Raw genomic sequence first — 13777 nt, forward strand, 5'->3', positions numbered from 1 at the left:
TTTGTTAGTACGCTATGATATCTACGCTACCTCCATCAACACCATCCATTACTTCTCCTGTCTCTCGTAATTTCCATATCTTCTTAATTTGTTTCAATGTCAAACTGGCACTATTCGAGCCTGTTTGGGAACACATTTCAAAAAAGTTTTCAATCACTGGAAATTGCTGTGGTTCAGTACATGCAAATCCCGCAACTGATATTGGCCATTGTATCATCAGAAACGCAAAAGGGAATCTTGTACTATCTTGTGGTTTACATTCTTGGAATACTTTTATCAAATCAATCATTTTTGTAACCAACCCCTTTAAATGATTTGACTCTGGGGGGTTGTTTAGTAACCGTTTAAATACAGTTATTAAACCAGCTAATGTAAACGCCTGTTGAGACAAATCCATCCAGGAAATTGTTTTAAATGTACCATCTGAATTCTGTATCGTATCGCACAATGGGCCCTGCAAGAACTGCCTAGTGGACGTTGTTTCCACCTGGGCAAACTTGATTTGATTTTGGAAATATAGCCCACTGATCAAGTACATGTACTCGAGTGGATCTGGTTGCTCCTCGGAATTGCTCCTCTTTCGTCTTAGCAAATCACAAAGCTCTCTAAAGTACTCAAGACATTCGATATGGTATCCCGTGACCACACAAAACCCGTTATCTAGTATCAACCCAAAATCTTTCAACACCGATTGCTCGTAAGGATCGAAGTGAAACACCAAATCCATTTGTTCTTTTGTTCGAAGTGTTCCACCCAACTCGGAACTTAGCCCAGCTAACACCTCGAAATCTGCAAACCACATCTTACACACTATTAATGTTCTAGACAGTCGAATTTTACTGCTTGTGGCTTTCATAATTATTTCTTTAGCTCCTTCCAAATGTGGACGCCAACTTTGCTTCTCATTGCAGGCATTCGACATCGCTAGTGACAACACCGTAAGTAATATGTTTTCAATATTAGAGGTTAAATCTCCCTTCACCTGCTTCTTGTGAGTTTGATTTAATGCCGGCACTAACAATTGTAAACAATTGTTTAAATATTTCCCGCAGTTTTCTAAATCTTGTTGGCATAGTTTATCATCAGTTTGGAATTCTGATGCTGAATATGCTCCTTGTGATAAGACCGCAGCGAGTAGAAAAGGTTCCTTTACTGCATGCAGCATGACAACTTCTCTGATAGCGTTTCTGTATGAACCGGAGTTATTATTGTCAACACCAAAAGGCAATTTTTGGAGGGTAAATCGTTCACAAAATTGTCTTATGTATCGCCTCTCCTCATCCGTTTTACCAATCGTATAGTAGTCCGAAATATCTGTCGGCAAATCGTATAAACAGGACATTATTCCAGGGTCAAGGTCAGTCATTGCTTGTCCACTATTTGTATTTGGTACTATATTTGAGTTGAACATGATTTCATTCACAAGGTTGTTTAAATCTGTTGCTAATAAGTTGAGATCTTCACCATTGTAAAGATCGCCAGACCATAGCGATGAAGGACTGACCGAATCTTTTGAGCGAGGTACAACGTTTGCTTCTTGGTGATTACTGGATGAATTCAATTTGTCATCGAGGTTCTGTAAGTTGTCATCTTGAATTTGATGGGGGTTTTCATTCTTGATTCTACCGCCAAAAACTTGATGAGCGCTTTCATCCTTGAACTCAACATTATGAACTTCAAGAGAGTCTCCATTCTTGAACTCACCATCATGAATTTGATGAGAATTATTGTTATTCTCCGACCCACTTTCATTAACATTTCCTACAGAGAAAGAACTGTCCCACTTCATCATTTTCCTTGGATTTTCTGGACCCATATACATCTGAAAATTCCATACTTTCCTTCTATACCGAGGCTTCTTTTCTCCGTTCTCCTTCCCTGACCCTCGTACCACCTTTTCACCAATTTGAGGATAGGAACACTCTTTCCCCAATCTTGAACATTCAGAACAATCTGGTTTTGCTTCATCACACTTTATTTTCCGCCGTTTACATTCTCGGCAGCCTCCACGACTGTAATGCCTCTTGAACCTCTGTGGCAGCATTGTGCAAACATTTGTGGGGTGTACAATGTGGTTAAAGATTGAGCTGTATAAGGTACCGCGCATTGAATCTGACACAGTTTTGTTTTCTGATTGGGGTTCTTTCGCTACCAAACGATTTTTTAAACAACGATTGACATAATCAAGCCTAACTGAAAGAAACACAGAGGATTGAACTTACAAAACATGTAAGTAACAATCGAAGCAGAGACAGAAAGGAACCCGAGACAGTCGCGGTGTATTGTACATTCACAATCAATACGTAATTCTATCTACGTTGCCCCCATCATCAACATAATCCACAGCTTTTCCGGCATTTCGAAGCTCCCACACCTTTTTTATCCTCTCCAAAGTCAAATTTGCACTATATGAACCGGTCCTATAGCATAACCTAAAGAAGCTCTCAATCACTGAATGCTCCGAGGGTTCAGTACAGGCAAACCCAGCAATAGACATTGGCCATTGTATCATCAGGAAAGCGAAAGGAAATGCCATGCTTTCTTGGTATTTGCAATTTTCAAACACCCTGACCAAGGCAACCAATCTAACGACTAAACCTTTCACATGTGGTGAATCGACTGGAATTCCGAGCATCTTCGTGAATACAGTGATCAAACCAGCGAGAGAGTACGCTTGTTGCGACAAGTCCAGCCAGGATATCATTTCTAACTTGCCATCTGCTTTATGTACTGTATCACACAATGGGCCATCTGCATGTTGTCCATTTGGCGTTGCTTCTGTATGAGCAAACTTTATCTTATGTTGACGGTGAAATCCGCCGATTAATTTTGCGCATTCAAGTGGATCAGGCGATTCATCTGGGTTGATTCGTTTAAGTCTTAAAAAATCAGAAATTTCTTTGAAAAATTCAAGACAATCAATGTGATAACCCATCACAATACAAAATCCACTATCCTGGATAAGACTAAACTCTCTCAACACTGACTGTTCGTATGGGTCATCGAAATTAAGCACCACATCCATTTCTTCCCTAGTTCGAAGAGTGCCACCCAACTCGGAGCTCACTCCAGCCAAAATTTCAAAATCAGCAAACCACATCTTGCACACTATTAAAGTTGGAGACAGTCGTATTTTGCTGCTTGTCGCTTTTATTATGATATCCTTGGCACCCTTTAAATGCGGGCGCCAGCTCTGCTTCTCATTGCTGGCATTCGATGACGCCAACAACAAAACTGTGAGTAATATACTTTCAATGTTCGATGTCAAATCGTCCTTCACTTGCTTTTCTTGATTTCTAGTCAATGCGGGGCCAAGTAACTTTAGACATGTTGATAAATAGTTCCCACAATTTTCCATATCCCGCTGACGGCTCTTTTCGTCATCTTGCAATTCGGATGCTAATCGCGCACCTTGAGATAATATCGCTGCAAGAAGAAATGTTTCCCTCGCCGCGTATTTCATTATCACATCACGAAACGGATTTCTGTACAACATCCAACTCTCCTTGTCATCGGCGCCAAAAGGTAGAATTTGCAGCGCGAAGTCTTCATAAAATTGTGTCATGTAACGCCTTTCGTCGTCTGTTTTCAACTTGATGTAATCATAAGGAATACTTTTAGGTATGTCTTCCAAATGCGAAGCAGTTTCTATTACAGGATTGAAAAAGTCTAATTGGTAATCAATAGGCTGTACAATGTTTGAGCTGAACATGATATCATTGACAATATTGTTCAAATCTGCAGCTAACAAATTTAAATCGTCGTTGTTGTAAACGTCATTTGATAACAAGGTAGAAGGAGAAACGAATTCTTGCAAATCGGGTATCACTTTGGAGCTTTCCTGGTAACTTAATGACTCAATTACTTCATGCAGGTTGCTTTGTGGAAGATTGTTGTTTTGCACTTCCTCCACAATGTGATCATTAACAGAAATATTTTTATCTAGGCTTGTCAGTGATGTTTTATCCCACTTCATTTTCTTCTTTGGTTGGTCCGGCCCCATATACATTTGAACTGTCCGGATCGTTTTCTTCTTCTGCGGCTCCTGCACGGGAAGTGAATCTTTCTTTACGTCTATGACCTTTTTTGAACCTCTAATCACTTTCTCACCAAATGCAGGGTACGAACACTCCTTTCCCAATCGTGTGCATTCAGAACAATCTGGTTTGGCTTCGTTGCATTTGATTTTTCGGCGTTTGCATTCTCGACATCCGCCCCGACTGTAGTCCCTCTTAAACCTTCGTGGTGGCATGGTGCTAGGGATGTGGGGGTTCCGCCATGATCGGTCCATTGACGATTTTTTTCTGTCGCGAAACTGAAATTTTTCAGCTATACGAGGATTCTGGTGGAAAGCACAAGCTTTGGAGGACTATGGGTATGGGTTGCCATCAAAGGGACATTCTAACTCAAGTTAGTTCGCTCAATTGCCCAGTAGAAATGTTTGTCAAAGTTGTTTAAGCCAATTCTTAAAATCTAGTTTGGTGCAAGCAACCCCCCAGAAATATTCGCATCTCTGATGTACTATGATGTCATACACAGTGCGCCGCAACCAACAGAGGTCCGAAAATCCCTTGCGAAATTATTTAAGCAATTGAATGTACTCAATTTTCAGAATTTCTTCATAATCAACCCCATTAACAATGACAATTGCAAAACATTGGAAATACAACGACAACGAGGACATTGTGCTAACACAACTAAAGGGGTTAATTGCGTCCAATCCCTTCGTCGAGCTTATTGTTGATGAGAAAGTTGTTTTTAACCCTCATTCAGATACTTCTAAAAAAATTACCCTTATAAGTGGTGGTGGGGCAGGGCACGAGCCTCTACATGGTGGGTACGTCGGAGAGAACTTGTTAGATGCTGCAGTGAGTGGCCACATATTTGCATCACCCTCGACAAAACAGATTATGGCTGCTATCAAGAAAAAGTCAGATAAATCGAAGGGGACCGTTATCGTTGTCAAAAACTATACAGGTGATGTATTACATTTTGGATTGGTTGCTGAGCGAGCAAAAAGTGAAGGATACAAGGTTGAATTAGTGGCTGTTAGTGATGATGTCGCTGTAGGAAGGGAGCAAAACAAGATGGTGGGAAGAAGAGGTTTGGCAGGAACTGCATTGGTGCATAAAATATTGGGAGCGGCTTCTGCAGAGGAGAATTCAGAGTTGAAAGCAGTGGCTGATTTAGGCCACACCGTGAATGAGAACTTGGTGACTTTAGCTGCTAGTTTGGACCGTACATCTGTTCCTGGTAAGGCAGAGCAAGACATTGAGTTTAATGCAAGCGACGAAGTTGAATTGGGCTTGGGCATCCATAATGAACCAGGAACTAAAATTAAGCCTATTCCCAAATTGGATGATTTGATCAAAGACATGCTTCACAAATTGTTATCCGCAGAGGATAAAGACCGTCATTATGTTGACTTTGATTCAAATGATGAATATGCGCTTCTTGTGAATAATATTGGGGGCACATCCTCATTTGAGTTGTACGCTATCACTGAGCATATCTTACAGAATTTGCCATTGAAGAAGAAGCCAAAGAGAATTTTAGTTAGCGATTTCGTTACATCATTCAATTCACCTGGGTTTTCAATCACACTACTTAACTTGAGTAACATTGACAAGAAAAAGATTGCGTATTCTTCGAAGGATGTTTTACGGTTTTTGGATACTCCAACAAATGCACCAGGCTGGAAACCTAAATTGTACCCCTCAGAAGACTGGGATGATCAACTGGAGAGGTTTGTCGAGTCACCAATGAAACATCAGTCATTGTTGACCTCTGATTTGAAAGTTGACGCAAACTCCTTTGAAAAGCAGTTGAGGAATGGTTTGGAAAATTTACTAAAGGAAGAACCAAAGATTACCCATTATGACACTTTGGTTGGTGATGGTGACTGTGGTGAGACATTGGCCGCGGGTGCTAACTCAATTCTCAAAGCCCTCAAGGAAAATTCACTGTTCAAGGAACATTTGTCGGACCCAATCGCTACACTTTCACGAATTACCGAGTTTGTAGAGGATAGCATGGGTGGAACATCTGGTGGAATATACTCTATTTATTTAACAGCGTTGGTTCAGTATTTGAAACTGGCGGATAAAGTTGACAGTGCAGCAGTTGCAAATGCTTTTTACAAGGCATTGCATGATGGGTTGTTCAAGTATACAAAGGCTAGAGTTGGCGGCAGAACATTGGTTGATACTTTACAACCATTTGTCGATACGTACCACGAGACAAAGGACTTGTCGAAAGCTGTTGAATCTGCACGCAAAGGTTGCGAAGAAACAAAGAATTTAGAAGCTTCATTTGGTAGAGCAAGTTATGTTGACAAAAAGGAGTTTGAAGCTGAAGGCGGAATTCCCGACCCGGGTGCTGTTGGGTTGCTCGCTCTTATACAAGGATTTACTAAGTGATTAGAGTGATTAGGTGTTTTATAATAATATATAATATTATTTGAGTTGCGCCACTATAGTGGTTATGGGTATAGTAGTTATCGCTCACTTTTTCTTTTGCAACCACTATAAAACTCGTGAATGAAGAGAAACAAAACAGGTATGAACTACATGTGTCGACAACTACTATGAATAGCGAAGAGCCTGTGCAGATTGAGCCTGATAATTTTCGTGCTGGAATCATAATTGGGGGCGGTACTTGTGGGTTAGCAGTAGCATCAAGGTTGTGCGAAAACCACCCTGGGTCACTATTCACAGAAGATGAACACCAACGTTTCCATTGGCTAAAGCAAAGAGGACACAAGACAAACAAAGTCAAAAGCAACCAGAGGTTTGATTATGATAAGTTTCACCCAGAGGATCTATTGGTTATTGACGCAAGGGGTGACAAGTTTTTGACACAATGGGACGCTCAATTCAATGCATGCCAGATCCCATATTTGAGATCCCCGATGTTTTTCCACATTGATCCGAGTGACATCGACGGTATGATTAGTTTTGCCCATTTGAATAAACGTGAAAAGGAATTGATGGAGATCACCAATGTCGTAGGTAAAGAATTTTCGAAACATCAGCAAAAGAGGATCAAACAAAAGTTGAAGCTGAATGACGGTATCGTAGATATTAATATGCGTGACTGGAAGGATTACTATCGACCATCGACAAAGTTATTTCATGATTATTGTGCCGAAGTGGTTGCACGGTATGGGTTACAAAACAGTATTGCACAAGACGAAGTTGTGGATATTGAGCACAAATTGATTCAAAGCGGTGAGAATTCAGGCAAAGGGTTTGTTATTCGCACAATGTCGGGTAAAGTATACGGCTGCAAATTTGCAGTTGTTGCGAGTGGTCATAGAGGTAAAATCAATTATCCTCCTTCCATTTGCCCTAACCCACAGTTTCCCCATGGTTCTTGCCACACAACACATTTGTTTTCCAACCAAGTAAAGTTTCTCGATCTGCAATACTTTGCCAATCCCAAACGAAAGAACGTTGTGATTATAGGAGGTGGCTTAACATCTGCACAACTAGCCCATGTTGCATGCCACGATGCAACAGTAGATACTATCTACCTCATATTCCGCTCAGGCATCAAGATCAAGCATTTTGATTTCCATCTTGATTGGGTTGCAAAATACAAAAATGTAAAGAAGTCCAGTTTCTACAATCTAGACACCAATGAATTGAAGTATGAGATGATGAATGATGCAAGAGAAGGTGGCTCGATCAATCCGGAATACTACAAGAAGATAAAGCAACATGTGAAGAATGGTCGCTTGAAATGGTTGACAGAAACGCAAGTTGTTGAACAAGAATGGGAGGAAGACACTTGGAGGTTATTGTTGAAGAATAAGCATGGTGAAGCTACAAGTTTAGAAAAGATTGATTATGTCTACTATGCCACCGGTATTCAAGCTGATATCGAGTCATTACCATTTATGCGTACTATGTTCAATCAAAATCCAATTGATGTTTGTAACGGATACCCTTCGCTTACCGACAACTTACAGTGGAACAAAGAAATACCATTGTACATGGTTGGAAAAAATGCCGCTTTACAAGTAGGTCCTACCTCTGCCAACCTTGATGGAGCCAGATTAGGAGCTGAAAGAATCGGGTGGCATTTGCAGAATATGAAATTGCAGGGAGAATTCGATTGGTCACCAGTGAAAGTCATCACCACTGAAAACACCAGATCGAGCACATTCGATAAACGTTTACAATTGGCAGGTGGACTGATCAACTGGTTTGAGCTTCTCGAGTTTGAAAAAATAAACTAATACAAATATACAAATCAAAATTCATCAACTTCAATACGAAAGTAAATCCTCTGACTCATTCCCATCGTCAACAAAGGAAGGGTCAGATCTTTTCTTCCAAACTCTCTTTACGCGCTTTAACGCAATCAACGCTCCCCCTGATCCAACTCTCGACAGATGTTCGAAAAATACCCGAACAATTTCCTTCTCCTTGTCATCGTTTGGTTCCAAATTTTGACCAGCAATTAAAACAGGCCATTGGAGCATCATAAGTCCATTTTCAGCCTTGTATCTGGAGGATGGTGCAAATGGAATATAGTTGTTGACAAACGCAACCAAATCAATAATATGGTTTGTTAAAACTTGAATCTGTGGCGATGTGTAAGACTCATCAAAACATGTCTGAAGAAGGGTAATCATTGAAGCGGCCATGTACAGCTTATGGCTTACATCAGCCCAGGAAATGACGCTTCTTCCAACATCTTCAACAAGTATACTTCCTGGAGCTGTAGGGTCTTTGACAAAGTCAATTTCTCGTAATGTTTCAAATTTAGCAAATAGCTCCACATATTGTAGAGAATCCTTTGTATTCAATGTACCATTCCTCTTTTTATTCAAAATTTTGATTAACTCACGGAATGCACCATAACAATCGTGATGATACCCACCCATGATATTAAACCCATGATTCAAGATGATCCCAAGATCCTTCAATACTTTAATCTCATAATCGCTACTCAAGTTGAACAATTCATCCATTTCTTCGTCGGTTTGCAATGTCCCCCCTTTCTTTGAACTGATCCCAGCCAACACCTCCAACGTAACAAACCATGCCTTACAAAACACAAACACTTTGGATTGCTTTGTCTTCTTGCTTGAGCATTTCATCAACAAGTCTTTTGCTCCTCGCAAATGAGGGCGCCAATCTTGTTTCGGATCGGCCGCATTTGCAGCAGTCAATAAAAGTACCGTCAACAAGACACTTTCAATCTTTGCAGACAATTTGGTATTGTCAGAGATTGCTGGATGCAACAACTTGACACAGTCATTCAAATACAAGTAATAAAATTCCTCATCTTCAATATTTCTTGTCTTCATAAATCTAGAATGAGCTCCATTTGCCAATACAGCAGCCAAAACATAATCAGTGTTTGCCGCTGTGCTCAACAATAAATCTCTCGCAGAGTTAAAGTAAACATTCTTTTCTTTGTCGAAGGATGCAAATGGCAACACAATGTTTGAAGTATTGTAATAGAACTCTTCTAAATAACTCTGATTCTGAGCATTCTCCAATTTTATAAAATCAACTGGAACATTTTTCTCCAATTTGTCGACAAATGGCATACTGGTCTTGACTTCAGTGGTTTCCTTTTCCTTGGCCTTTTCTTTTGACTCTGGAGTGATATTGTAAAGTATTCCATTGACCATATTTTGGAGATCTGTAGCTAACAAGTTCAAGTCGCTAACTTCAAATAGTTCAACCACATCGTCTCCAAATACAGCAGGTGAGTTCGCATAGGATACATTGTCGTTTTTGGGAATGGGCGGTGAAGAAAGCTGTGGATCAACAGTAGTCTGAAGTACAGCAGGTGTCTGCTCTTTCTGCATTTGAGGCAATTGTTCCTGTTGTTGGACCAGTTGCGTGTTTGAAGCTTCTGATTCAGGTGATTTATTCAACAAGTTTGAAACACCAGTACTACTTGCAGCTCTGTCAATCGGACGCGGTGGTAAATCATACCTTATCTGACTAGGAAACATTGGACCACTCAAAGTTGAGCCTGGTCTGTTTGACACCTGCGGGGGAGGTAGCACAACCGAAAGTGGATCTTGGCGGTAGTAATATTTGAATGGAGTTGAATTGGATCCATTTTGTTGAATAGGCAAAATGCGACTTTGGTACAACCTGGGCAAATTTGGCTGATTAAGCGGTCTCTGTATTGGTGGAAGTTGTGATTGTGGTGCAGGATTATTGAAATTAACCGGCAATTGTTCTTGAGAGTAACCCTCGCGAGGGGCCAGGTGTGATTGAAATGGGGGAGCAAGATGTGGGTTACTATGACCCTCGTTGAATCCTTGTTGATTGGGTTCATGTGTAGTGGGTGTTGGTCTCGAAGCATCCATATTATACAAAAGTTTTCTCCCTGCCATAGGATCTTGATTTGACATTACTGACAATGGATTAGTTGCAATATATGGCACTTTCAGTATCTCGAATACCTTACGGTCTTCTTGCGGCAGCAATGATTTCCCTGATTGTAATTTCTGCTGTTTTTTCAGCACTCTTAGCACCTTCTCTCCCAAAGCTGGATAAGAACATTCCTTTTTCAATCGAAGGCATTGCCAACAAGCAGGTTTTCCTTCATCACATTTGATTTTACGCCTCTTACACTCTCGACAACCGCCTTTGCTATAGATTCGCTTGTTATTGTTGCTGTTGCTGCTGTTGTTATTGTTTAACTGTCGTACGCCCAAGTCCATCACCCCAGCAGACATATCGTTATATTTTTGGTAGATGCAGTCTCAAAGATGTATATTGAAGTAGAATAAGTCCGGATGTATTGCAGTTTTCAATAGTCCCGTTTATACAAGATACAGTTCCAATACTAGAAGGCTATCTTCTGATACAATCTCGAAATCCTGTTTAACAAAAAATTATGGAAAAAAAATTTTTGAAAACGCAATTTCTTCAGCGCCTTTGTTTTTCCGTATATGCAGTAAGTAAAGAGAGCAATGATAGGCGCAAAAACAAAAACTGAGCGAAAAAAAATTAAGGTATTGATATTTAAAAGAGAATGTTAACGAAGAAAAAAAAATAGAAAGAAAAGGGATAGATTTACGCGTCAGGTTTTAAACACAGATAAAGTGAATGAATCATTAATTGAACGCTATTACAATTTCTTGTTTACTTAAGCACTCGTATCATCATCTCTCACTTCAATACCTACCCTGTTGAAACAGCGCGTTGAACGAGGATGGTCGCCGAAAATACGGTATCAGATTTTACAACGGGAAGTGCGGAAACATGAAATTGTAATCCGCTTATTTTCAGAAAAAAAACGTTGAAAATGCTGCGCCTACTTTAATGTCCAAAGTTTAATGTCGGAAGCATAATGCGACACTGCAGGATCGATTCGTTTGACTTCTATTACAGCAAGGATTACCAACACGAAGAACATATGGGATGTCAGTGATAATCATCTTGTATAAAAATATAAGCCACAAGTACAAGAACCATACCTACTCCTTACCATTTATCACTGTTTTTGATTTAACTGACGCGGATAATTGCTCTTATGAATATTACACTAAACTAACAAAGACACAAGCTTATAACTCTCAGAAACTTGTCCAATAAACTAGTGATTCTTCCGAGATATTTCATGGGGACTGTTGTCGTCTATACTCTGTCATCGTCATCTTCATTTGCTGGTAGCTTATATTTTTCTCTACAGCACACTACCTTCTCTCCCGAGTAGAATTACAAAAACAATAATTACGCGGCAAGGTGTGCATAATTTAAGTCAACCTGCATATTTTGCTCTGCGTGGATTTGATCATTCATCTTAGGATTTTATGGAGGTTAAACTCCGTAAATGTATTTCGAACGATCAATCTATCGTTACAATGTAAAACCCTGTGTAAAGTAAAAAAACTGTTTACGAGCATATTAGTCAGATCCTGCATTTTTTTGTTGTTCTTCCTTATTCTTCCTAGATCCATATTGTCTGCTCCGACTTTGTCCTCAAAACACAAAGTATAGAATATTGAAATGAAATTGCAGCCACATACTATTGGGTCTACGGCGATTACACCTAAAGATGATTGTCTCGTTTGTTTGCGGGTTCAGTTTTCAGCTTAAGTTAGTTTCGTGTTCATTTAAGGGTCACGGTTTATACTGTATGGGATATAGTAATTTGCTCGTCACATTTTTTGCTACTCTCCTTCACCCGAATAACTCCAAATCTATTTTCCATTAAGGTTAATTTAGGGTGGATCGTAGTCTCTTTTTGTCATTCATTCTATTTAGATGGCTACTAATTGGTCGAATGGAATTTGGAAGAGCTATATTTTGCAACCAGCGACTATGACCCTACACTAGTAGCCATTTAATTACATCTTGCGGCTTCGTTCAAACGGAAACGTACGGATAGAACGTTTTGAAGCATGCGGTACTTTCTTACTACAAAACACCTCAACGTTAAATTCACTCGTAGTGCATAGTACAAGTTGTGAGTGGAGTTCCACAAACCTTCGAGTAGATTTTTCTTTTTATTCCTTAGAATTCGAAAGATATACCAGGAAACAAACTTAAATTTATATATAAATACAACATCAGTCCATCAAGTTGAAACCAAGTCATATCATGAACAGTCTTTAGCTAACTCACTTTACAATGTTGAAAGCTGCTACTTATTATAGACTTCCACAAGTCACTACACGTTTATGTGTCCCCACAATTCGACTTGTGTCAAGCACAACTACAAAACCGCAAACAATCACCGATCACACACCAACTCATCATGATGACACCAATTTACCATTGAATAAACGAGCAATGGAATCGCCTCATACAGTCCCGCAACGTAATGGGATTCTCGATATTTCAACCAAGATTTACAATGAATCAGACATTGAAAAGCATGATGATGTGAAATTCCTCACCAAACCTGCTTATCCTCACGTTGGCTACACTGAAGCGGGTTGCTACAGAGTCAAGGTTGCTCATAGAAAACCAAGAACTATTGGTGACAAGATTGCCTACCACGGAACTATGTTTTGCCGTTCCTGTTTCGACTTTGTTACTGGTTACAAAGTTCCAAAATCAGGCGAGTCACTTGACAAATACAAAGGAACTAGATATGAAATGACTGAAGGTAAATGGATGACTCGTGTTATCTTTTTGGAGCTGATTGCTGGTGTTCCTGGATCAGTTGCTTCATTTTTGAGAACATTGCATTCATTGAGGTTATTGAAGAGAGACAAGGCTTGGATTGAAACTTTACAAGATGAGGCATACAACGAAAGAATGCATTTACTTACCTTTATCAAGATTGGTCAACCATCATGGTTCACAAAGACAATCATTTACCTTGGTCAAGGTGTCTTTACCAATTTGTTCTTTTTCTGTTACTTGGCCAATCCAAAATACTGTCACAGATTTGTTGGATACTTGGAAGAAGAAGCAGTGAGGACTTATACTCATTTGCTTGACGAATTGGAGGATCCGAACAAGCTCAAGGATTTCCAAAATATGTTGATCCCAACAATCGCCGTCAATTACTGGCCATCTTTGACAGAAGAGTCGAGTTTCAAAGATTTAATTTTAAGAATTCGAGCTGATGAATCAAAGCACAGAGAAGTGAACCATACATTGGCCAACTTGAAGCAAGATGGGGACAGAAACCCATTTGCTTTACATATTGAAGGATTTGATAAACCTCAACCAAACTATGGTTTGGATGTCGTGAAGCCAACGGGTTGGGAGAGGAAGGATTTGTACCTTTAATCTGACAGAAGGGTGGGTTTTTTCAACAGAATTGCTCGCATAAGTTTATA

General features: G+C 39.8%; 6 protein-coding genes across 6 annotated transcripts; 3 read left to right on the forward strand and 3 right to left on the reverse strand. All coding sequences in view use genetic code 12, as the record gives it.

Annotated features, from left to right (window-relative positions):
* Window positions 1-4: 4 nt before the first annotated feature.
* On the reverse strand, window positions 5-2107 carry CORT_0G01050 (hypothetical protein; the record flags this gene model as incomplete). The annotated part of the gene is made up of 1 exon (XM_003870871.1): window positions 5-2107. One exon carries the CDS (start codon window positions 2105-2107, stop codon window positions 5-7), a length of 2103 nt encoding a protein of 700 aa, XP_003870920.1.
* A 189-nt stretch (window positions 2108-2296) lies between these two features.
* Window positions 2297-4252, reverse strand: CORT_0G01060 (Lys142 transcription factor; the record flags this gene model as incomplete). The annotated part of the gene is made up of 1 exon (XM_003870872.1): window positions 2297-4252. The coding sequence occupies one exon, from the start codon at window positions 4250-4252 to the stop codon at window positions 2297-2299; it is 1956 nt and encodes a 651-aa protein (XP_003870921.1).
* A 388-nt stretch (window positions 4253-4640) lies between these two features.
* CORT_0G01070 (Dak2 dihydroxyacetone kinase) lies at window positions 4641-6419 on the forward strand (the record flags this gene model as incomplete). The annotated part of the gene is made up of 1 exon (XM_003870873.1): window positions 4641-6419. The coding sequence occupies one exon, from the start codon at window positions 4641-4643 to the stop codon at window positions 6417-6419; it is 1779 nt and encodes a 592-aa protein (XP_003870922.1).
* A 167-nt stretch (window positions 6420-6586) lies between these two features.
* Window positions 6587-8242, forward strand: CORT_0G01080 (hypothetical protein; the record flags this gene model as incomplete). The annotated part of the gene is made up of 1 exon (XM_003870874.1): window positions 6587-8242. The coding sequence occupies one exon, from the start codon at window positions 6587-6589 to the stop codon at window positions 8240-8242; it is 1656 nt and encodes a 551-aa protein (XP_003870923.1).
* A 30-nt stretch (window positions 8243-8272) lies between these two features.
* On the reverse strand, window positions 8273-10714 carry CORT_0G01090 (Lys143 transcription factor; the record flags this gene model as incomplete). Its single annotated transcript, XM_003870875.1, has 1 exon — window positions 8273-10714. The coding sequence occupies one exon, from the start codon at window positions 10712-10714 to the stop codon at window positions 8273-8275; it is 2442 nt and encodes an 813-aa protein (XP_003870924.1).
* A 1900-nt stretch (window positions 10715-12614) lies between these two features.
* On the forward strand, window positions 12615-13727 carry CORT_0G01100 (Aox1 alternative oxidase; the record flags this gene model as incomplete). The annotated part of the gene is made up of 1 exon (XM_003870876.1): window positions 12615-13727. The coding sequence occupies one exon, from the start codon at window positions 12615-12617 to the stop codon at window positions 13725-13727; it is 1113 nt and encodes a 370-aa protein (XP_003870925.1).
* Window positions 13728-13777: the final 50 nt, after the last annotated feature.

The sequence above is a fragment of the Candida orthopsilosis genome (assembly GCF_000315875.1).
Source record: "Candida orthopsilosis Co 90-125, chromosome 7 draft sequence".
NCBI classification, from domain to species: Eukaryota; Fungi; Ascomycota; class Pichiomycetes; order Serinales; family Debaryomycetaceae; genus Lodderomyces; species Lodderomyces orthopsilosis.